This window comes from Colletotrichum tamarilloi, assembly GCF_030869305.1.
Source record: "Colletotrichum tamarilloi strain Tom-12 chromosome Unknown Scaffold_130.1, whole genome shotgun sequence".
NCBI lineage: Eukaryota > Fungi > Ascomycota > Sordariomycetes > Glomerellales > Glomerellaceae > Colletotrichum > Colletotrichum tamarilloi.
In genome coordinates this window covers 1-24,595 of record NW_026849513.1, presented here as the reverse complement: position 1 = coordinate 24,595, position 24,595 = coordinate 1, and the positions used below count along the sequence as shown (strand labels likewise).

Below are 24,595 nucleotides of genomic sequence, written 5' to 3'. Positions count from 1 at the left end.
ATGGACGCCTTACTTGCGAAGCTGGGAGCCCAGGCAATGAACATGGCCATCAGGTCAGGCATTGCCTTGACCTCAACCTATGCCTTCTCCCAGTGTTCTCGCCTCATGAAGACTGTCGATGATCGAACTGTCCGTTCAGATATCAAGAAGCTCCAGAAGAGGCTGGACAGCAAAATCAAGGCAAGATTCCACCTTCTGGTTCTGACTTACGGCCATACATGCTGACCTCGCTGACAGATCGTCTCTCCTGCAATAGATCTCATAGAGTTCAAGTACATCATCAATGATTCCCTCGAGAATCGAGACTTGTTTGCTGATTACCTCTTAGATCAGGTAGAGGAAACGCCTTCTTGGAGTCAGCCCTTCCTCTGGCCAAGAGTCTTCGTCGAGATATCGTAGCCCTAGGTCGTCGGGTCGAACAAGCAGCTCAAGCTGGAGAAGCATCACGAGGGTCTTCACGACAAAGTATCGACTCTGAGAGGCAATTCGAAGAACTGAAAGCCATCATCAAAGACATGAAAGATCTCTTGGCCCAGCTGGACAATGATATTCCCCTGCTGCATATGGCCATATCAGCGTCAGGAGAGAGTCTTAATTCTGCAATGTCCCCCCATATATCGCCTTCGAGGTTCTCGCAAGCAGGAACGTTCCTCACCTATGGTGATAGTCAATTCGCCGTCGATCCTACTCATCCGGCGCAGATTGGACCCATCTTTACACTGTCAATCTACATGCTGTTCCTCGGTCACTCCTCAAAATCTGCCAAGGGAAGCAAGCATGCTGCAAACCCGCAAACACCCCAAAAAAGCTCCTTCGGCGAAAGCGCCCAACCTTACGGTATTGGAGAGGGGGACCGCAAGCCATTGTGGCAAGAAGTCATGCACAAAGCCAGGGTACGACTGTGTCGGACACCTATGGACCATGTCTTCGACTCTGAAGAAGGCTTTCGACCGAAAGCGCCCAAAGATCAAGACTCTGACGAATCAAGGTTTTATGGTTCAAATCCTTTCGGCTTTGGCCCGCGCAACGAGTATGCTTACCACTTGGAAATCATTGAGGACCTAGATGATGGGCGCGCTCATGACGACCTGGAAGCAGACGACACTCCGTATGACGATATCGTGCGGGCGGGTATTCGTGAGTCTATACCGATCTATCAAATATCCAGGATCTTCTACGCCGACACTGGCCGAATTCTCAACATTGGCAGTGACGACGGCGACAACAATCCAGTCTTGTTGCTGAAACGGGACGTTCTTGCCAAGCCACCTCTCAAGACTCAAGAGGAAATGATGTCTTTCCAGGATGAGCCGGACTCACCGACAGCTTTTATGGCCGGTAGTGAATCAGAAGACATAGATGAGCAGGATGACGTTGACAGGCAGCTTCGAGAAGAGAGCGCAGCGCTGGACACCCCTCAAGAATTGCCTGAGCCTCCCGTTTCTCATCCTCGCAGAAGCTTCCCGAGCCACTTAGATCCGGAATGGATCGCTCTGGAGGTTTTCGAAGAGGATGAGTCGGATAGCAGCGATACGGAAGATGAAGATGTTGTTGAGCAGCTGCCTAGCTTACCAAGGTTGGCAACGCCTACTTCGGCAAGAGGGTCTCCTAGACCAGCCTTGCGGAACTCTCGCACTTCGCTGGACTCGAGACTCATGGCACAGATCCAGAATTTATCTGTGCAGTCATCCCCCTTCAGTAGAAGCGTGAGATCGCCGACGCCGACGCAGCCCTTCTCGCAGGAAGTGGCAAAGCATTCGCTGAACAGTTCAGACTCGTTCGCGGCGAGGTCACCATTTAATGCTGTCGTCACTTCTCTGTCTCTCATGGAGATGCTGATTCGACTGACGAGTTTGCAAGAGTTCCAGCAGGCACCGCATCTCACGATGCACGACCATATCCTGAACTTCTTCTTGGAGGAATCATCGACGACTGGGCTCACGGGAGAAGAGCGTTTGAGGGCTCGAACGGAGACGAAAAAGCGTGTTGGTTTTGATCCATACACTGATACCCCATCTAGACAATAGAAATGCTTCTAAATTAGACGAAAGAATATCAATGCCTTCTAGGGTGTAGCCTGTAATGGCACACTGTGGTATATACTTGTCTCGGTGAGACTCGGTGAAGTAAAGTGGCCGGGAGTGCGGGCTAGAACTCTGCACTGTCCCTAAGATAGTGGCAGTGCACTGTCGCACAAGACCCCTAGCAGGTGTCCCACAATCAAGGTATATTGTGGTGTCGCGCTCGTTGCCCGCCCGTTGCTGGGGAGAGTTATGTCATTGCTAAGTAGGCGGTACCGACGGCTTTCACATCCCGTTCACAATTAGGCATTTTCCCCAGCAATCGCATCCATTTACACATTTCGAGCTTCCTGGACGCGATCAGCCATTCTACTACAAAGGGGGCGAGTACCACCTAGTCTACTAAGAGTCCTGGCACTATATCGATCCCTCTCATGAAATTTCTATGAAGTTGGTAAAGCCCACATTCGCTTGTTTTTCTCCCCCCTTCTTTCCTGTTTTTCTCTCTGGATTTACCCCTCCAAGAGTCCAACATCCAACTGACACCTTTACGCCGAAACTCCAGAAAACCAGGCGCCCATTTCTCCTTCCAGCCTAGAAACACAATTTCCTCTGAGAGATCCTCCGACCTTCCCCCATCTCATTGCAGACAAAAACCGCATTCCGACAATATTCACGAAGACAGCCCGCAGCTGCGCTACACAGTCATGGTTAACCAAAGGAATCCGGCCAGAGGCCCTTTGCGCCCGGTCAATCCTAACGACGATTCGCAATCATCAACTAGCCGCGAGCTTCCAAAGACGAGCAACCCGAGTAAGGAATCCCGTGGTGCCGCACACTTGCTTTCACGAGCTGAAAGTCGGGACTCAGCTTCATTCGACCCTGACGACCTTGCCGCCCAAGTCGGTTCCATGCGCTTGTCAACAACACCGAAGTCGAAAGCATCCGCAGCGATCCCGAATTCGTCTGCGAGGCGCAACCCGCCAGCCTATCGCCAAACGAGTCCTGATCTGGTCGAAATATCCCGCAACGACTTCAAGCCGCCTCCTCGACCAGCTCCGAAGGCGAGCGAACCAAGCTCGCAACACGAGCAGTCAATACTGCACTCCGATGCGTTGGAGTCATTCTTCTCGGATGTCAAACGTCATGATCCATTTCATTCTTCGTCGTCACAGCCTGTTTTTGGTCATCCTACCAAGATTCTGTCCTCTCTTAAGCAGAAGGCAACAGGTATCTTCAACGAAAGGAGATCACGCCCCGAGCATCACCGACCTCAGCAGATGGCTGTTCCATCAGTCCCTCTCTACCAAGACAGGAAACCCGAGCCACCCACACTGTATAGCTCCATAGGCCCCGATGCCAACCCTTCGACCTTTAGGCCCACCACAACCTTTGGAGAAAACGAGTTCTGGACAGACCCTGCGAAGGCGTCGTCCGATCTGAAGGCTTTACTGGAGGGCGGAATGGAATCAGGGGATGAGGGCGAAGAAAAGGAGAAAGGCGAAGCCGTGAATGACGGTACCGTGGAGGGCCTCAAAGTGAAGCTTCTGCCTCACCAGGTTGAAGGTGTGGAGTGGATGCGAGGTCGCGAACTCGGCCCAGTGAAGAAGGGCAAGGTACCTAAGGGTGGCATTTTGGCGGACGACATGGGTCTTGGCAAGACTCTTCAGACCATTTCCTTGATACTCAGCAACCAAAAACCCAACAAGGATGAAGCGGGCTGGAAGAAGCACTTCAGCGGTATCGAGAAGACAACGCTCGTGGTCGCGCCTCTTGCCTTGATCAGGCAGTGGGAGGCGGAGATCAAAGAGAAAGTGGCCAAGTCGCACGGGCTCAAGGTTTGTGTTCATCATGGACCTCAACGCACGAAGAATTTCAAGGACCTCGCATTGTACGACGTCGTAGTTACAACCTATCAAGTATTGGTTTCTGAATGGGGTCACTCCTCAGAAGATGAGAAGGGTGTCAAAGCAGGCGCTTTCGGCCTCCATTGGTGGCGAGTTGTGCTCGACGAGGCACATACAATCAAGAACCGCAACGCCAAGTCGACAAAAGCCTGTTACGCTCTGCGTTCAGAGTATCGATGGTGCCTGTCAGGAACCCCGATGCAGAACAATCTGGAGGAGCTGCAGTCCCTCATCAAGTTCCTCCGTATCAAGCCGTACGATGATCTCAAGGAATGGAAAGAGCAGATCGAGAAGCCTCTGAAGAATGGCCAGGGCCATGTGGCAATCGGCCGGCTTCACAGTCTTCTGCGATGCTTCATGAAACGACGCACGAAGGAAATTCTCAAGGAAGATGGTGCCCTCAACCCTGGCGGCAAGCCAACTAAGGAAGGCGAGAAGTCCACCACTGGCTTCAAAGTCACGGAGCGCAAGGTCGTCACAATTGCCACAAAATTTTCCCCAGCAGAGCGTCGCTTCTATACCAGACTGGAAGCTCGAGCCGACAAGAGCATCGAGCAAATGCTTCAGGGAAAGATCAACTATGCTAATGCCTTGGTTCTGCTCCTGCGGCTCAGGCAGGCTTGTAACCATCCAAAGCTGCTTGAAGGCAAGCTCGAAAAGGACAGGGAAGCGTTGTCTGATGCCGCCCCGAAGACCGCGCGCGGAGACATCGACTCTCTTGCTGAAATGTTTGGCGGAATGGGCATAGTCTCAAGGCAATGCGACGTCTGCGGTCGTGAGTTGCCGCGGGACGTAGCCAATAGCGGCAAAGACACCTGCCAGGAGTGTCGCGAAGACCTGGCGTATTTCAATGAGCACGAGACGCCGAAGTCAAGGAAACAAAAGAAGCAGAAGAGCAGTGTCAAGAAGGTGGTGCGGAAATCCTTAGGAGGGGATGCCGAAGAAGACACACCGTACAAGCCCAAGGCCAGGAGGCCCAGAAACAGAAACGTCGTCGTCGATAGTGATGATGAGGAGGCAGACGGCAGCTGGCTCGTACCCGAGGACCAGCAGGGCCAATTGCGGATGGGCAAGGCCGGCGGCGAAGAGGATGAGAATGCCGAGGGAGGTGGCGAGTGGATTGGTGCGAATGATTCCAAGCACGATTCCGAAGACGAAGACGATGACAGCCAGCTCGACAGCTTTGTTGTGAAGGATGACGAGGACAAGCACGGTCAGGATGGCGACCAGAGTGACGTCTCCGACGACAGCCTCCTCTCAATAGGAGCGATAGCATCGCAGGTCAAGGAGGAGAAGCTCAGATCTTCGCAGTCGCGTGTTTCGGACTCCGAAACTGATTCGGAAGAAGACACTGGTGTAGATGAGTCGGAGCTGCATTCCGACAAGGACACCGATTACGATCCTGCGAGCAAGGCATCCAAGGTTCTGGCCTCGGCCAAGATTCGCGAAATGATGCAGATTCTCCACAAGGAGGCCCGCAAGCACAAGTTCATTGTCTTTTCGCAATTCACGTCCATGATGGACCTCGTTGAGCCTTTCTTCCGCAAGGATGGGCTCAAGTTCACTCGGTACGACGGCAGCATGAAGAACGACGAGCGCGAGGCTAGTCTGGACCGACTTCGTAACGACAAGAACACGCGTATTCTTCTCTGCAGTCTCAAGTGCGGTAGCTTGGGTCTCAACTTGACTGCGGCGACTCGTGTCATAATCCTGGAGCCTTTCTGGAATCCTGTAAGTCTCCCCCAGCGTTTTGTTCGAGACATATACATCTTCCAGTGTGCTAATCATCCTACCTCTTTCTAGTTTGTCGAGGAACAAGCCATCGACAGAGTACACCGCCTCACGCAGACGGTCGACGTCATCGTCTACAAGCTCACCGTGGAGAACACGGTAGAGGAGCGCATTCTCGCGCTGCAGGACAAGAAGCGACTCCTCGCCGAGACGGCCATCGAGGGCGGCATGAAGAAGGACGCCTTCAAGCTCGGCTTCAAGGAAATTATGGATCTGTTCCGCCGCGATGCCCCCCAAGCGCCCGTCATCGGCCTTGGTGATTCTTATCCTGACCCGTCGGCCTCCCAGGCCACCTCGGCGAGAACGAGCAGGCAAGGGTCTCCCGAGTCCAGCTTGGTTGCGGGAAAGAAGAAGGCCAAGAAGCCTGAGCACGAGATGTTTGGTCGACGTTGGTAGAAACCCCCTTTTTATCACTTTCTATCCTGTCTCGTCCTGGTGGGCAATGTTGTGGAGTAGAAGGGAAAACATGTTTCGCGTATTATGACGGGAAGGAGGCAGTGTGCGTTTTAGGAGTTGTGCGACGATGGCGGCTTCATCCACAGAGCCCAGGACCATTGGCGTTATAGGATTCTGTTTCTTCTTATGATACGATGATAGAAACAAAAGGGAATATCGACATACGTTTGATCAAGCACCGATGCAAATCACTCCCTTCCCTTGCTTCACTTACTTCGCAACGCATAACCGGAACAGCGATTCGACAATGAGAACAAAAGAATACGCCAACCACGAGACAAGGTAGTGTACAGATTCGAGTGTTATTTACCCTTCCCTCGGCCTTCCTCTATTTCCTACTTTCACTACGGTGGTTTCCCTCCCTCCCCACAATCGACAAATTACCCGCCATACCGGGTATGATGCCCTCTGGACGGGCTTGGAACTCCCAAAAAGTTGACAGTTGTCATCCTGAATTCAATCGACCTATACGATTGACTGATTGCTACACAACATAACTTTGCATGGCCGAGGGGCGGCCGTTAATGCCCAAAATACCTCCCAGACACAGTCAATAAAAGTCATTAAAAATATTGAATGTACTCCGCCTAATAGGATGGCCTCCGACCGAACTGACCACCTCATCTACTTAATATCAAGGCTGCTTGCTACTGCCCAGTCCCCGCGTCTAGTAGACGCCACTCTGCCGATAGTAATCCGCAGCGGGCGGTGCGCTCGGTCCATCAGCACCACCACCGGGAGGAACATACGCCCTGTACTGCGGCTGTGATGGTCCCTGGCTTGGAAGGCTGTTTCTAGCATCGTAGGCCGCACCACCAGGCTGCAGGGGCGGTGGCGTCATCACTTCAGATCGACCGGCACCAGGGATAGGCGGAGCTGCTCCAGTTGGCACAGGCGGCGGTGCCTGAGTAGGGGCACTGACGTAGTTATCCTGCCCCTGAGCTCCTGGTGGCTGATAACTCTGGTACTGTGGCTGCTGGTGTTGTTGCGGTGGTTGTTGAGGCGGTTGTGAGGGCTGCCCGACTGGTGGTGCAGATGGTTGGAAGGATGAAGGTGCTGGAACAGTCGAATTACCTACGACGGGGCTACCGTTGTTGTAATCGTCTTGGGAATACACGGAGGATGTATATGTCGCAGCAGAGCTCGGGTTATGGGTAGCAATAGGCGAGTCGTAGACAGAGGTTGCCAACTCCTGGGGACCGTAAGTGCTCTGTGGCCTTCCTTGGTTGGGAGGCACAGAATATGCGGAATAAGTGTTGGCCGGCGGTGGTGACGAGGTGTTGATCGGCGGCACCTGTGCCTTGCCTGTGGATGGAATACGTTGATCACGCGGAGGATACTGTTGCGGTTGGTTGTGATGCGGCGCTGAGGGAACCTCTGCACCGGCTACGTAAAAGGGAGCAGGCGTTGCCTGTGCCGGACGCTGGAAATTCGGCGAGGGCGTAGACTGAGGGTATTGGGGTTGTTCTATGTACAAACTAGTTAAACTTGGTGCGCTTGGAAGAAGGCAATCAAGGTAGTTCACCTTGGGGTGCTGGAGTATAGTATCTCTGCTCCTGCTGCTGCTGCTGTTGGTGGGGAGGGCCCTGGGGAGGGCCTTGAGGAGGACCCTGAGGGGGATAGCCCGCCCCCGGTCCGCCTGGGTACCCGCCGGGGCCAGGTCTCATGGCATACTGGTGGTAACTAGGCTGAGGAGGATGCGACATGGATGATTCCAAAAGAGACTCGTAGTCGCGGCGAGCCTTGATGAACTTCTCATTCAGCTGTGTAAAGTCATCTGCATGTTTTGGTCAGTATAAGTAGCATAGACAAGCGAGTGGAGCATCTCTGACCCTTCTTCTGGGAGTACTTCTCAATAAGCTTGATCAGCTTCGGCCTGATGGCTAACGTTTGGTGGTAGAGCTTCTATTTGGCGACTCGTTAGTACCGGGTCGGGCTGAGGTGGCACTCGTAGGACCTACCGATATCTCCTCGTTATCCTCTTCCCTCGGCGCCGTATTGGACGTGCTCAAAAGTGTGAGCAGCTTCTCGACATTCTTGATCTCTGCAAACACCTCGGCCTCCATCTGTGCCTCACGTGCCAACTCATCAGGAGTGGGATCCGTGAGCTTCTCAACATAGTTGAGGGGGAAAATTCCTGTCTTCCCCTTGAGTGAGCCCCGCCACCAATCCTTGTAAACCGACTCGAGGACTGCAATAACATCGCCTTTCTTGAATTCGAGTTCGCCCGGCTCGGAAGGAACGAAATCGTACAATGCTCGCACCCTTGATACGGTGGCAGCTGTCGTGCCAGCAGGTACTGGTGTAGAGTGGGCTTGAGGCTGTGCAGCGGCGTGTGTCGAGGATCCAGCGGCGGTGGCAGAAGAGGATGGACCGGCGCTGGACTCGGCAGGCGCCTTCTTCTTCTCCTCCTCTTGCAACGATAACTTCAAGGCCATCTGGAGCTCGTCGTCCTCCTTCTGGCGATCGAGGTCGGTCAGGCCAGTCTTCTGGGGCGCCGAGGGGGCCTGCAAAGTCGGGTTGTTCTGCTTTAGGCGGAAGTAGGCGTCGTACATGATGCCGAGATCGGGGTCCTTGCTAAACATGTCGGACCACTCCTTCATGCGCTCGAGGATTTTGGCCTTGACCTGGGTATGGGTATTGCGGTCGTTTGCGAGTTTCAACATGGCGTCAGTGAAGGCTCGGCTTGAGAGCTCGCGGTGCATGTTCTTGCCACAGTTCTGGCTGAGGGCATTCGCAAGCTATTGCGCAGGAAGAGTAGCAAGGTCAGCGACAGGTTCAGTGTACCGGCATGGGTGCGGCAGCAACGAGCCGGGGAGGAAAGGGCGCAACTCACTTCGAGGGTATAGAGCTGGACATTGGCATTGCGGTGGGCGAGGCGCTTGATCATTGCCTGTACAACCTCTTTGGGACCATTTGCATCGCTGCCTACGCGGTCGCAGACCTCGATGATGGCTCCCCAGTCTTCGGACGTCAGGTTCTCGTCGGTGGCCTTGGCTAGATGACGCAAGATGGGCAGGTTAGCGACGTTGGCCAGCGATGGGGTTTGGTTCGCAAGGCTGCACACGTACCGACGCCCTCGTCAAAGGGACCAGCTGCGGCAGCTCGAAACATATTGGGCAAAAGCTGTGAGCCGCTGCGGATGCTGTGTAGTGACGGGTGAGATCAAGAAGCTGTCTTGTTTCGAGTGGTTTGGAGATATTGTGGGTGCGCTTTGTGGCAAGAAGATGCCTGGAGTGGGCAAAGCGGTGGACTACGTCAGGCGAGGTGCAAGTCGTCGTCGGGCTGCGCGAATGCAATGCGATGGTTGGCAATGTTGAGGACGGAATTAGGCGAGTGTGACGGAGTGAAGGGCGTGCACTCGAAGGTTGGCCAAATCGTGCGTAGGTTGGAGGTTCTTGGAGCCTGGGTCGGCGGAGTTGAAGGTTGTGGGTGTTTGGGGAGAGGGACGTCTCGATGAGGTGGGTATGTCGCGCGAGTGTGTAAGGTAGGTGTGTGCTGAGGCGAAGCGTGAACCCGAGGGAAAGGAAGGTGATGGATAAGGTCGCCAAGGTTGAGGTAATCAGTGACGGGTACGTAAGTGCGTAAGTGCTGAGGCACACCCGGCAGAATCTTGCAGTCGTCGTCTGCTACCTCTGGTGGAAAATAAAGTAAGCAACTAATACCTAATGTAAGGTAAAGTCGGCAGCTTGCATCCGTCGCTAAGGCAAGGAAGGTATGGAACCTGAAGGCAATGGAAGGCAAGGTGAGGTCGGATATTACCTTGAGGCTTTGGGGGAAGAAGGTCACAGGGAAACCTGGCACACCTCTAACTGGCATCTGGCACCTGGGCTCTGGAAGGTGGTGGCCATGTCGCCTTGGGCTGTCACAAGGTCCGGACCACTAATTACCTTACCTAGTCCCGTCCACCACAGCCCAAGTGTGAGCCGCTCTTCTCCAGCTTTCCAGATGTGCGGGGGATGTACCCAATGCATACAATTACAGTCGGAGAGTGACATACTTCACTCGGTGCTGCGGTGCCACCAACAAAGTGCGCCTTGGAGAGCCCGAAAGAGGCCCCTTCGTCATCACAGCCTAGCTCTGTAAGTTACTGCATGGGTATACCTCAGGAAAATCCAACAGGGGGGGCTGAGCTCGTTTCGCCCATGAATTACGCGGACTTGCTCCTCTGCCACCCGCGGTCTGGCAGGAAACACTCAAAACGGTACCCATTTCCCATGGCCAATTGATGCACCGCCACATGTGTGGAGGAGAGACGGCCAAAAGCATGCGTAACCAACCGCGTGGGCCTTTGGTTCTTTTGTTGCCTTCCATACCTTGCTCCGTAGGCTCCTCTTCTTTCGCTGCCCAATTGCGACGATGACTTTCTTCGACTCCCATTAATTCCAACGGATCCTGATCCGTCTCTGAACCTGAGAGTCCTGCGGCTGCCTCCTCGGGTCATCGTCCTCTGCTTGCTCCACCACGGTCCACGGCTTCTTGCGTTTATTTTACCTTAGCCTCGTTTTAGTCTACAAAGAAGCATCTTCAAACCCGCTGCCTAAAATAGCTACATATCTCTCTTCTTCTCCTACCTAAGACATCCATGCATCATCCAAGTCTTCACTTGCAGTCGCTACCCTTCACTTCCCAACAATCACCACGTAGCCCCGAGATAGATTACAACATACCTTGGTGACCACATCTCTCCGTCACAAGAGGCTTCAAGCTGTCAGAATACCTAGATCAAAAGAACAGAAAACAGGATCATGAGAGATGAAACCAAATACTTAGTATACAACACCACGTCAGTCTTGCGTGCGCCACACCATCACGGCCTGCGGGGAACCCAACACGGAAACAAGCTGCCAACCAACGGGACCAGCAACGACGTCAAGCCACATCTGGAACGTCTAGCACCCCTGGATCGTCACTGCGCCCTTGCAAGTTCTAAGCTTGAGCTCATGCGATGGCGGATAGCTTATACTCGGGGCCCAAAAGTAATGCGTATATGCATGCCAGTCTTTGTGCATTCTCTATCGTATCTGTACTATGTCCTTGGTTCCCCAAGGTGCTCCCCGCCGTCTCTGCCGGCACTGGGAATTGTCTTGGCCATTCCGATTCCATCCAACGCCATGAACCCATCTCCCCAACCCGTTGATGTATGTCTTGAATACGGGAGAAGAGAAGTAAAAATGAAAGACCGTTTCGATGATACCTTTCTGCCGGACCCTGTCCTCAGGTCCTCCTGAGCCTTGTAGGCCTATGAAAAAAAAAACAGAAAGAAAAAAAAAAGCGCTCGTGTCATTCAGTCCCAAGTATAACCCAGTGAAATAGATGGGCCTGATGCGCTTCCTGGCTACCTTCAGCAATCTCCTTGTGAAGCCGTCCCTCGTCATCACTGAGGGCACCTTGCTCACCATCCCCTTCGACTGATACCGCGAGGTTCAAAGTCGGCTCGACTGCCAGATCCAGAACCAATGTTGCCACCACCTCGGCCCTCCTCCAGACTTCTCCGCGATTGCGCATCCATTTCTGACATATCGAAAAGGAGCGGCTCTTCATCCATCAAGTCATTCTCGCCGCGTCCGTACCGTCCAATGGACCCCGTGAAGCTTCCCCTGGAGGACTGGGGAGGCGTCTGGCCTCGTCCTCCCGTGGATGCCATGCCAGCGTAACGACGCCTGCCAAATGGCGAGCTGGATGGCGCGACTGCCATCAATCCACCTGGGGGTTTGGATCCTTCTGATGAGCCCTGCCTCATCATCTCTGCCGAACCTGAGGACGGGATGTCTGCTGTCGGCTGCAGCGAGCCCGCTGCTCGGCGAGACGCAGACTCAGCTTCAGTCTGTCTTCCCAGCAGCATGCTGAGCGTGGGCGGCTCGCGATCCTCTGCCCCCAAGCTGATGCTGCGATTGGCGGCGAAGGCTAGATCCCCGTCTTCATCGTCGGCCATGGCCCGATTCTGCTGTGCCACCGAGCTAGACCGTCTAGGGTGGGTGCCGATTCTGGGAGAGATGGGTATGTCAATGGCAGTGGTCCCATCCTGGGTGATGGTGTCCTCTCTAGGCATCTGTGTGTTCTCTGCACTGGGATTGGTGCGGTCGCTTCGCGGCTGGCTTGTGTTGTAGTTGATGATCGAGTTCTCGCTCAATCGTGAGGGGACAGCAGGCGTATGAGGGGTGTGAGGAGAGAGAGGCTTTCCGGGCGAGGAGGAAACGGATACTGACGCTGGCGCGGCCATGCTTGGCACGTTGGACAGCTGCCGACTGGATGAGCTTGAGGAGCGCTGCATTTGCATCGACGAAGTCATTGAGTCTGTCAGCGCCTGGTTCGACTCCTTCATGAGGTGAAACCTCGAAAGCTGTGCGACTGTCCGATTCGTCGCGCCCTCGCCCTTCTTGCCTGACTCGAAGCTCTTGAGCGTCTTCTTGCTATCCAGCGCCTTCAAGAATTCCGAGATCTGATCGTCATCTGTTTGGAGCGATCCGGAGCTGCCGCCTGCACTCGCTTCTGCTAGGAGACCTGATCCTGGCTGAGCCACTGACGAGGATAGGCTTTGTCGACCGCTGCTTCCTTGCTCATCATCGCCGGCTTTGCTAGCGCCGCCAAATGATAACCGTCCTTTGCGGTGAGTAAAACTGCTGCTGTACCGACTTGTCGAAGACGGCCGGGGCGAGCCTACTACGGCTGTTTCGGCCGGTGGAGGGCCACCTCGTAGGGTGGCAGGCATTCCTGCTGTCAGTGACGTCCGATTGCGAGGTTGTGTAAGAGCATTAAGTGCCGCCGCGCGTGAGATGGGAGACGCGGGAGATTCGGAATCGAGAGTTCGAGGCACGGGGGATCCAGACAGTGACCCAGCCTTGAATGGCTGGAAAGAGACGGACGGACGTCGGCCACTGCTGCTGAAGCCCTTCATTGAGGGCCTTGTTGCGAGGCCGGTGACGGGTAATGAATTTGGTGGGTTCAGCTCATTGCTCGTGGGAGCAGACCCAGGCGGAGAGCTCGTGTCAGATCCAGGGGGCTTCACAGCCTTGAGAGCTGATATAGGGCTAGTGCCCAAGGCTCCCTCCCCGTGAAAGGTTGAGAGACTGCCGTATGTCTGGTGCATATCTGCAAGAGTCCTACTCCTTCTGTGAGACGGAAGAGAACCCACCTCGGGGTCGTTTCGTCGGGTGCTTGATGTCCGCTGGGGCAGCGATGGCTTGAAGAAGTTCTCATCGACGCCCATGAATCGTGAGCTTAGCAACGCCTCTGAGTCGTCCACTCTGAAGTTACACTCATTTCTATAAGTGACTGATGCATAGAAGCGACCAACCGGTACCTCCAAGTCGCCAAAAACGTAATCAGTTACGACATCCGGGCGACCATCGTACAACGGATGCCTAAGCCGGTCGATGCCGCCGGTGTCTAGTTCGCCGGTTCGGACACGGCAACGGGGTTCTAACGAAGGATGGACGCCTTTTGTTGCAGATGCTTGAGAGAACTTCCAGGCAGGAAGAATCCTGGTTGCAACGAAGAGAGACCGAAAGAAGACGATGCTCTTTTTGTAGATGGTTGGCAATATTGGGCCAAAGTCGTCCGGGTCGGATGTGGGAAATGTCTTGAGTTCAATGCGCCATCTTTCGAGTATCACCTCCGTGTTTCTCTTTGTGGGCAGAGAGCGGCCGTCGTCGCTCGAATCGGATGAGTTGAGAGCTTCCATCACGTCCCATCTTTTGCCATTTTCGTCCACAATGACCAGGCTCTGACTAGGGGTTAAACGTGATGTATCGAGATAGGTTTCGATGATGAGGGGCATAGGCTTGTTCTCGAAGCTACCGCAGTTACGCCAAATACGAAGCTCCTCTTTGAAGTCGTCGAATTCTTCCGTCTCGATTTGAAACTAAGGAGGCACGGGCGTCAGTACCCGGCTCTGCAAGCGATGCCAGAGGTTGAAAACGAGCCAGCACTCACCCATTTGTTCAGCTTCTTGTTCCCAGAGCCACGAGCCGCATATATGGGCTTCAGGTTCAAACGTGATTGCAACACCAGCGATGCGGCTTTGGTGTGGAAGTTCTGCGCTCAAATTAGTGGCAGATCTTGGCTATGGCACCTTTTGACCTCTGTCTCGTAGTACACACCTGAATTATCTGATCCAACTTCTTGACGGCATCTGCCGAAACGGAACCTGGTGGCGTCTCGATGGTGGGTGACGCTGCGGCAGAATCGCGACCAGACGCTCCCGAGCTAGCCCTTTCGCGTGTACCAAGCATTCCTTCTCTCGGGTTGTTCGTTCTTGTGGGATTCGTCTGGGGCGCAGAAGCGGGGGAAGAGACCCGTGGGGCGGGTCGAGCTTGCTGATGCATCTTGTCTGGCAGATTGCGGCCCCAAGGGCAAGTCTAGGACAAGATTGATCTGAAAAGCCGCCGTGGTAGGCTAAGCTTCGGGAAGACAAGGACGAGCTGTGTGTTGCGAATTCGTGGAAGTTCTAGGCGGCGGGGGAGAGGGTATTCGCGATATCGAAGTTGGGGTGGTACCGAACTTGCTCATCCATCCTTCATGACAACTGCAAAGGGGAGTGAAACACCTCGATACCCTCGGTCGTTGAGCGCACAGCGAGGGGAGAATCGGCCGGTCGGGGGAGGAGAACTCGTAGGGCGGGCGGAGAGAAAGTAGTTGTTGCAATACCCTTTTGGAACGGCGCGCAAACGACGCAGGCAACGACGGGCAAGGCGACAAAGCCAACGTGGAGACGGGCGGCGAATGGTGAGAAGCGATATCGCACAAGCAGGCCAAGGGCGTTACGGAGCCGGGCTGGATGACTGCAGAACGGTAGAACGAGGGCGAGGGCGAAATGGACAAGCTACCTTAAGCGCTGCCTTGGACCATGGCTCTCGGTTGCGTGCGGTACAGAGCAGGAAAGTCGAAACGAGAAGCTGTGGTGACAGAGGGGAAGCTTTCGCCAAGCAGGGAAAGCGACTTCCTAAGCAGGTGCTCCAACAGCAACGCAAACGAGCCGCTCCAAAATGCGCGGCTGGTGTGGTTATCCGAATTCCAAGAAGGACGGAGGAGTTCAGAGAAGAATGGACGGCGATGTGCGGAGTTGCGGTGCGGTGGTGGTCGAGTCGGAGGTTATCGGCGCTGGTGTCATCCGCTCAATGGTTGTTGAGCCTCGTGATCGTCGACAAGTACCCTTCCGTCATCGAGTCACCTGGGTGGGCCAGCAGAATGGACTGTAATTCAGGCAAGCAAGTAAAGCGGTGTATACTTGTCGATGCGTTCGTACCTAGGGAAGAGGGCAGGGAAGGCTAAGGATGGCACAGAAGAAGAAACAGGCACAGCAGAAAGATCAGACGGGATATGCTGACTTGAAGAGAGCGAGGGAAAGTGTAGAAGAGTGATGATGGGGGAAAGGTTGTGGTGAGTACTTTGGAGAGCAGAATGGAGATTTAGCGTTGTCAGAATGGGGGCCAAGGGCGATAAGGCGCAAGGGCCAGAGGTGATGATGCAAAGAGGACAAGAAGAAGTAGATAATGGGGTACGTTGAGGTAGGCAAAGACAAAGGGATTGTTGTCTGAGCAATTGCTGGGTAGTTTAGGAAGAGAGACACAAGACGCGGGAGGGCGAGAGGTAATAGAGTAGATTTGGAGGTAAGGTACAGGAGGCAGAGGATGATGGAAGAGAAATGGGAAGGGAGGACGCTGAGCAGCCGATGACATGGATCTCTCGTCGGAGCTGTCTGAGTGTGTGGATAAGCACACAACAAAGTGACTGCGTGTAGGTATAGATACAGAGCTTGGTAGTGACTTGGAGAGACTCACCACCTCACCTCAGTGATGGGGACAGAGGCTCACAGAGAAAGGAGTGACAGGGTACCTACCTAGGGTAGAGGTAGGGGGCAGGAGAGGAGCTGGCACCGGCTGGTCTGGGTCCTGCAGCGGCAGCGCATCCGCCCCGGCATGAGGTGCTGCTAACAGCCTGGACAGTGGAAGTATCCGTGGGAGAAGTACCAGGCCGTGCAGGCCCAACAGCAGCCAGTAGCCGCGGCATGGGGGGGGGGGGGGGGGGGGGCGGGGGGGGGGGGGGGGGGGGGGGGGGGCGGTGGGGGGGGGGGGGGGGCGGTGGGGGGGGGGGGGGGGGGGGGGGGGGGGGGAGCGGCGGGCGCGGAGGGGGGGGGGGGGGGGGGGGGGGGGGGGGGGGGGGGCAGGGCATGGAGCAGCAACAGGGGGAGCATGGATGGGCTCGATGGGGCTGCATCTGTGATGGGCGGTGGACCAAGACACACCCGTGCATGCATCGTTCCGTTAGGTTGACTGGAACAGGATGGGATGGGATGGGACGGGACGGAACAGAGCTGGGGTTTGAAGTTGCTGCAGGTGTTGTTGTTTGTAGTGTAGCACCGCAGGACAAGATCAGTTGGTGTTGTTATGTGAATTGCTGTCTTGTATTGACTGATGATGAGCGTTCACTGTTTAACTCTATCGTTTTGCATTACTAGAGGATTGCCGCAGTATATATAGACGCTACCCTACCCTCGAATTCCGCACTATTTAACCTTAACCCTTTTTATAAATCTCCTATCCTTTCCTCTATTTTACCCTCTCCCTCGTTAAGGGATCGCTAGAATTATAATTTTAATAACTTATTAATAAGCTAATATTACTATTTAAAAGTAGGTAACTTACTTTTATATATAAGTACTAGGAGTCTTATTATTATAGAAATAATAGTAAATATACTAGAGTACTCAAGAGAGCTTTTTAATAAATTTTTAATACTATTTAAAATAATTATCCTTAAGTTATAAAAAGAAGCCGAGGCACTATATTAATACGGCCCTATCCGTTTTATTAATATTAATAATACCCTTTTTAATATAAAATATATTAGTAATGCTTTATAGCCGCGTTATTATACTTCGTAAATCGTACTTAATAATAGTAAGGATTTTAATATTTTTTTTTAGGTCTTTTATTAAAGTCGTTATTATAGAGTTAGTTTAGTTATTAATATTTTAGTAAGCATTTTAACTTAACTTAAAGGCTCTTATAGCTCTTAATAAGAGGCTTTTAAGGGATTTATAATTAAACTTTTCGCTTATTATAAATAAAGCTATTATAATTAAAGCTATAATAATTAAAGCTATAGCGCTACTTATAAACCTTAATAATAAGTAGTTAGTAGTATAGTTATTTTTTTTTTATAGTAAGCTTAAAAAAGTATCTTAATTTAAGTACTAGGTAAGTACTATACTATTTTATTAAAACTATATTCTTGTACTTATGACTTAGAAAGAATTAACTTTTTTCGATAATAAGGTACTCAGATGATGAGCGTTGTTAGAGTTGTAAAGTTGTGAGTATGTTGCTTTCCATTTCCTCAGGCACGATCGCAGGTGGACCAAGTACGTAGAGACATAGTGACATACGCAGTACAGTATGAAAAGTGGTAGTAATCATGCTTGTTTTCTCTAAGTATAAAGTGCGCTCTAGCACGGTACTAAAGTAGCTCTACTGATTACATAATAATACATACTATAGGTAGGGGTAGTAGTACTAACTTCTTAGCCTACTTAATTTCATAATAACCTAACCTAGGTCGCTACTCTCTCAACTAATATTAACGCCTCTATTAATATCTCTCCTTATTATTATATTTACTAATTATTAAGTACTATCCTTACTTATCTTTTTAGCTCTATTATTAATATAAGTAATACGTCCTCTAATTATATACTATAGTAGTTATCAATATTTATAATAATATATATATTAGTAATAAATTACTTAGTCTAGAGTTAGGGAGGTCTAATAGTATATATCTTAAGGTTTAATACGTATACTTTTCTCCTCTTATCCTCACAGTTCTTAGTAATATCTCTAACCTAATATAATATATCTAATACGATCTTAATAACTTAATAAGAACCGGTTTACGACGGGTCGAATTTAGAGTTTAACTTACCGTTCTTATTACCTTTTTCCTAAACGAGATTATTTATAATAAACTTTCTAATAAAAATAGCTTTTATATTTACTATCTTAGCTATATATATCGATTTATCTCTTATATTATTATATAACTTTTCCCTTATATTAATATTAATAATAATACTAAAATAGGGTAGGGCGATTAGTCCTAATAATTCTTTTTTAAAACTAATTAAGTATAGGTATTTACGAGAGGGCTAATTAGAGTAAAATATAAAAAAAAAAGCCCTAATTAAAAATAAGGAGTTTAATAGCGCGGATTTTTATTTTAATTTTATATATACTTTTTAAAATCGAACTAAAGCTTTTTTAATAATTTATTTTTAAATATAATAATATAAGACGATTAAGAAGTTTACTTTTTTAATCTAGCTAATACTATCCTCTTTTTTTAGTTATAACTCTATTAATTAAGGCCGTATTAACCCGATTAAAAGAAGTATTTTATATTATTTTTATAAGTATTAATAATTTTTTTAAAATACTATACTATAAGAATCCTCTATACTTTATACGTTTTTAATAATCTCCTTTTTTAAAAATCCTTTTTTTATTAAATAAGAGAATAAGTAAAAAAAAACCCGATTTAATTAGAGATATTTTAAATAATTAATTAAAAAAAACGGTATAATAATTAAAACGAATATAAGTAATAAAACTCTAATTTAAAAAAAGCGATTAGATAATTAAAACTTAATAATAAAGACGTATAAAAAAGGACTTCTTATTTAATAAAATAGGGGATATAATAAACCCTAAGAAGCGAACGAAATAGAAAATAAAAAAGAATACGGATACTTAGGACTAGATCGGGCCTAAATATAAAACGCTACGATAGTATAATAAGATAAATAACGAGTTAAAATTAAAATAAATAAAACGCTTTAACGAGTATAATTAGTTATTTAACTAGACTATTCCTTATTAATTAATATAGCTTAGAGATTCGATAATAGACCTATTTAAAAGTACGAATATATTAAACTAAGGGTACTTATAAAACTAGTTTTTAACTAAACTTATTAATAATTTTAATTAGTATTACTATAGGCTTAATACGACGTTTAATTAAAATTTTAGTTATATATTTAGTAAGAACTAAGAAGAATAGTTTAAATTACGTTAATTAAAATAATAGCTACGCTCTAGTTATTAAAACGGCTCCTCTTTTCCCTTTCTAAACTCTATTTAAAATAAATAAATTAATATAAAACTATTAAAATTATAAATAAAATTAACGAATTATATTTTTAATAACCTCGGATCGTAAATATAAATAACTAATACGTTATTTTTATTATTATTAGTACCCCTTAGGACGTTTAATTATATAAACCTAACCTTTTTATTTTAAATAGACCGTTTATCGGACTAACTTTTATAGTTTATTAAGACTTATAAACTACGAAATTGTTTAATAATAAAAAGGCTACTTTTTTTAATAAATCTATTTGCTAATCTAATTAGAAAAAGCTAGTTATAGCTTAAGTTAGAATAAATACTTCGATTAATACCTTCCTAAGTACTATTACTACTTAAATCTAAATAGCCGCGCTTTAAACTAAGGGCCTTACGATTCCTTAACTTAATTTAATAAAAAATATAAGTTTTTATAAAATACTATTCCCTAATTAAGAAGGGACTATAGTTTTTAAAAATAATAATATTATAAATTTCTTAGAAAAGTTTAAGGATTAGTATAAGATTAGTAGGGTCCTAGACTAATTTAAAAATAAACTTATTATATATATTATAAGAGGAGATTATTAAACTCTAGTTAAAGATATAATTAGAGGATTATTCTAGGCCTAAATTAAGGATTTCTTTTTAAAAAAGTACGGGAAATAAAATACTAACCGCTTTTTAAATAAAGAAGAGTAGATTAAAAAAGTTATTAAGGGACTACTTATTTTATTTTCCGATTTAAACTTTACTTAGGTATTATTTATTAAAATTAATAATATAATTACCCTTACTAAATAATAAGACCTTTATATTATAATTAATAAGAGCCTAATTAAGGCTATATATAAGCGGTTTTATATTAATATTATAAAAAAAGTAATAGAAGAAGTTGGGGTTATTTTAAACGGTTTTATTAAATTAACGAAGTATACGAGGTTTAAAATAGGACTTTTTAACGTAATTATATATAAAAAAGAGTATAGCTTATTTTTCGTAAATAGTTAGAGTTAACCCGAGCCCTTACCGCGGCCCCCTACTTTTTAAATACGTAATAATACTTAGTATTAGTATCTAAATTACTAATAATATTACTAGCTAATAATAGAGGTCTAAGTTACTTAAGTAACTACTAATAATACTACTAATTTTAACTTAGCTAATAGAATAAATAAACTAAAGATTTATTAAAATAGTATTTATTTTTAAAGCCCTACTTATATATTTAATATAAGCGCTACGCATCTTAATTAGCCTCCGATTATAAGACCTAGAGATCGGTATTAGTATTATTAAAGTTAATACTACCGAATTATTAGGGATTACGATTAGTATATTTTTAATAAGAATACCTATTTTATTATTTTAGCTTAGGGAGCTTAGTATTATAAAAAGCGTAACGGTTATAAGCCTATAAATAATATCCCTTTTATTATAATTAAAAACAAAAAAAAGCGTACGATTACTAATTACGTTACTTTCTTTTTTTACGTAATAAATATATTAACTAAGGAAGATACTAAGCTCTTAGCTAAGTAAATTTTAAATTACTAAATCGGACTATTTTAATAAACTATACTTATATTCTTTTTAACTAATTTTATAAGTATAATTAAATACGTTTACGTAGTACGACCTAATTTAAGCTATTATAATTAAGTAGACGTTTATACTATTTATAAAAAAAGACCCCCTAAGAACCGTACTTTAGTAGCCGAACTTTATTTTAAAAAATATATATAGGATCAATAGCCTAAACTAGCTTTTATAACTTAAAAAAAAGACGGTTTTTTTCTCTAATTAAAAAAAAGAAATTATAAAAATTAATAATAATAACGAGGTTTTCGAAATAGTAAAGAACGTAACTCTTAGATTTATTTTTAAGCCCTAGCTTATTAAAGTTCTAATTAGTACCCCTAATATTAATACTTAGGAAACTTAAGAGCCTCTTTTTTATAAAACTTAGAAAATAATAACTATAAATTAGCCTTATAACTTTAATCTTAAGGTAAAAGCTAAAAAGTTAATAAAAAAGAGACTCGAAGTTCTAATCTCGCTTTTTATAAACTTTTTATAAAAAATTATACTAGAATATACTATAATAATAGTAATTTTAATACGTAATTAAGGGTATTTTAATACTAATAGAATCTTATTAAAAGCTCCGAAATTTTTAACTAACTTAGTAAAGAACGGATAATAGTAAAAGGATATTAAAAATCTCTTTAATAAATATAATAAGAACCTCTTTTTAAGGCCGAGCTATATAACTAAAATTAATAAAATTAAAAGTACTAACCTAACTTTTAAAATTCTAATTTTTATAATTTTAAATACCTATTTATAGTTAGAAATCTAGATATTTAGTATAGATTAGGATAATAAGAGTTCGATAATTATTATAATCCTAAATACTAGGGCATAAGTTAATATCCTTTTAAAATAATACGTTAAAAAAGCCGGTATTTTTTATATAGTAACGAAGCTTTAAATACTAATATTTAAATATAATTTAACTAGCTAAATAATTTTTAACGGTTTTTACTTTATAAATATATAAATTAATAAGTTTAAAATAATTACTTATTTTTTTATTAAAAACGAGTAAAAGACCTCTAATCTATTATTACTAAGTCTCTTATTTATATAAAATACTAAGCTATTCTTTAAATATAATAAATTAATAATTACCGCTCTAATTTATATTAAAGATACAAAACTAAGGATCTTAATAAGGATAATTAAAATAAACGGGTTTTGGGATATAAAAAATATCTTACCTTAACTTAAGTAATATATAAAAAAAGTTTTTAAATTAAAAAACTAAATACTAATAATATAACTGGGAATATTACTAATTCTAATAACCCCTACTTAGAATTTAAATTAAAAAAAGACGAGCGTATTATAGTAATTTTAAACTAAAACTAAGCTAACTAAATTATAATTATAATTACGCTTTATATAATTTAGCCTTAAATTATATAAATTAAAAGAGTAATAATAACCGCTCGGGGTAAAGCTAAAAACGGGCCGAACGAATTAGCTAACTAAAATAATTTACGTTTCTTAATAAAAACGCCTACCTCTTAATAAGAGGAATTATATATTAAATAATAAATTAAAAAATTAAAACGAAAAGTATTAAAATTATATAAAATAGCTAAGAAAGCTTTTTATAAGATTCCCCGCGCTATTAAAACTAATATAATATATAAAAAAAAGGACTAAAAAGTCTAGCTAATTAATAATGCGCTTTTTAATAAGTTAATACTTAATAATAATTTTTATTAAAAATTTAAAAAGCTCGAGGAGATTAGAAATAAGTTACGAAACCGATCGGGCCCCTATAAGGATATTATTATACCTAAGTTTTTTAATATAAAACTAAGCTCTAAATTAACGAACGATCGATTCTAAGCTATTTTTAAGGATTATAATTATCTTTTACTTCGTAAATAAGATCTCTTTAAGTAAATACTCCTTAATTAAGAAAAAGTATTAGTATAGGACTTTTTTAAATACGGCCGTTTTAATTTTATAATTACGCTATTATAATTAATTAAAATAATATTTTATAAAGCTTAATAAGTAAAGGGTATCCTTATTCTAAAAACTCTATTACTAAAAGCCTTTAAAATAATCCGAGAACGTATTACTTAAGGTATTATTAAGGAAAGCTATATTATATATTAAAACCCTTAGTTTTTAATAATAAAAAAGGATAATAGTTTTTAACTAATTAACTTAATAATAAAGGTTAACGCCGTTACCCTTTAAAACGCTTAATAACTATTTAATACTAACGAGTTCTTAAAAATATTTATTATAAATTAGCTTATCTCCTTTTTAAAAAATTTTTTAATTATAATTAGATCTTTTTAAATAAAAAGAGCTATAATTTAACGACTTTTTTAACTTTACTCGGGCTATATAGATACTATACTCTTTTATAAAGAGTAATAAATTTAATAACTTAGTTTTATCGGATTATAACCCGTATCCTCTATAACTTAATTTTAAAATATTATAATATTTTTATTAATAATATCGTAATTAAAGGCCCGCGATCCTATTATAATAATAAGTACTTAACTAATTATCTTAGGATTTAGTAATTTATTTACGAGTACCTCTAGAATATTAATTAGGTCTTAGTTAATATTAAACTAACTAACTATACTATCTCTAAAATAAAATTATAATAATACTAGCTATCCGTAGTTATTATAAGCTATTTTTATAAAACGAAAGGGAGATAGCTTAATTAAGCTAAAATCCTTAAAATTTTTAAATAAATAAAATACTTAAATATCTTAGAAATTAGATTATTTTTTAGTATTATTACCTTTTATTATTATTAAATTAAGTAATTTTGTTTTATAGTAGCCCCGTTATACTCCCTATTTAGTAAAAACTAATTTTTTAAATAGGGAGTATTATAAATCGAAGTTATAAAGATATTTAAAAAGGCGATTATTATAACCCCTATTTTAGTTTTACTAAACTATAATACCGAAACTAAACGGATTATTTTTATAATAAATATTAATATTAAAAAATAGGGTAGTATGCTTAGTTAGATCGTTAATAATAAGCGTATTATTATTTAATATAAGAGCGGGATATAGTATAAACTAGAGCTTAATTATAACTTTAATAAGCTCAAAATACAAAGTATTTTAATAAGCTTAAAGCGTTTTTATAATTATCTATTTAAGATTAATTTTTTATTAAAAACCGACGCCCGGGTCCTAATTACTTAGATTAATAATATTATAAATAACCTATTATTAATAATAATAATGCGCTAGCTCTCTTAAATTAGACTTTTTAACTTTAAAATTAAGTATATTAATAAGAAGAAGAATATTATAATAAATAGTTTTTTAAAAAAAACCCCTAGTTAATCTAACTTAGCCGAAGTAGAGCTTAACGGGGATATTAAGGACTTTATTAACGTACAAGTCTTATAAATACGAGTTATAAAGAACTTTTTTATTATAGTATATAACCGTAATAATATTATTATTAATTAAACATAAGAAATAAATATTCTAACTAATTTATTAGTACCGAACGAATAATAGTTAAATTTTTTAAAATAAATTACTTATTTCCTTTTTATATTAAAAAGGCTAGCTAGTATACCCTTTAATTAGCCCCCCGACGGAGCAATCCGCCGGGGCCGTACCGTGTATTACGTATTGGGGAAAACTGGGTATATTGCGCTCCATACCTAACTACTAATCAAAACAGCAGTCAACCGACTCGACCATTGTCTCCC

At 44.4% G+C, this 24,595-nt stretch overlaps 7 protein-coding genes across 7 annotated transcripts; 4 read left to right on the top strand and 3 right to left on the bottom strand.

The window, feature by feature from the left end:
• Window positions 1-2,027, top strand: CTAM01_14662 (RanGTP-binding protein; the record flags this gene model as incomplete). Its single annotated transcript, XM_060530661.1, has 3 exons — window positions 1-198; window positions 238-272; window positions 329-2,027. The coding sequence occupies 3 exons, from the start codon at window positions 1-3 to the stop codon at window positions 2,025-2,027; spliced, it is 1,932 nt and encodes a 643-aa protein (XP_060374746.1).
• Window positions 2,028-2,728: 701 nt separating this feature from the next.
• CTAM01_14661 (SNF2 family domain-containing protein) lies at window positions 2,729-6,115 on the top strand (the record flags this gene model as incomplete). Its single annotated transcript, XM_060530660.1, has 2 exons — window positions 2,729-5,659; window positions 5,732-6,115. 2 exons carry the CDS (start codon window positions 2,729-2,731, stop codon window positions 6,113-6,115), a joined length of 3,315 nt encoding a protein of 1,104 aa, XP_060374745.1.
• Window positions 6,116-6,842: 727 nt separating this feature from the next.
• Window positions 6,843-9,289, bottom strand: CTAM01_14660 (VHS domain-containing protein; the record flags this gene model as incomplete). Its single annotated transcript, XM_060530659.1, has 6 exons — window positions 6,843-7,642; window positions 7,701-7,952; window positions 8,008-8,080; window positions 8,137-8,916; window positions 9,012-9,172; window positions 9,247-9,289. The coding sequence occupies 6 exons, from the start codon at window positions 9,287-9,289 to the stop codon at window positions 6,843-6,845; spliced, it is 2,109 nt and encodes a 702-aa protein (XP_060374744.1).
• Window positions 9,290-9,433: 144 nt separating this feature from the next.
• Window positions 9,434-9,994, bottom strand: CTAM01_14659 (uncharacterized protein; the record flags this gene model as incomplete). Its single annotated transcript, XM_060530658.1, has 1 exon — window positions 9,434-9,994. One exon carries the CDS (start codon window positions 9,992-9,994, stop codon window positions 9,434-9,436), a length of 561 nt encoding a protein of 186 aa, XP_060374743.1.
• Window positions 9,995-11,157: 1,163 nt separating this feature from the next.
• CTAM01_14658 (uncharacterized protein) lies at window positions 11,158-11,406 on the top strand (the record flags this gene model as incomplete). Its single annotated transcript, XM_060530657.1, has 1 exon — window positions 11,158-11,406. The coding sequence occupies one exon, from the start codon at window positions 11,158-11,160 to the stop codon at window positions 11,404-11,406; it is 249 nt and encodes an 82-aa protein (XP_060374742.1).
• Window positions 11,407-11,570: 164 nt separating this feature from the next.
• CTAM01_14657 (uncharacterized protein) lies at window positions 11,571-14,502 on the bottom strand (the record flags this gene model as incomplete). Its single annotated transcript, XM_060530656.1, has 3 exons — window positions 11,571-14,039; window positions 14,111-14,212; window positions 14,278-14,502. 3 exons carry the CDS (start codon window positions 14,500-14,502, stop codon window positions 11,571-11,573), a joined length of 2,796 nt encoding a protein of 931 aa, XP_060374741.1.
• Window positions 14,503-15,162: 660 nt separating this feature from the next.
• Window positions 15,163-15,375, top strand: CTAM01_14656 (uncharacterized protein; the record flags this gene model as incomplete). Its single annotated transcript, XM_060530655.1, has 1 exon — window positions 15,163-15,375. One exon carries the CDS (start codon window positions 15,163-15,165, stop codon window positions 15,373-15,375), a length of 213 nt encoding a protein of 70 aa, XP_060374740.1.
• Window positions 15,376-24,595: the final 9,220 nt, after the last annotated feature.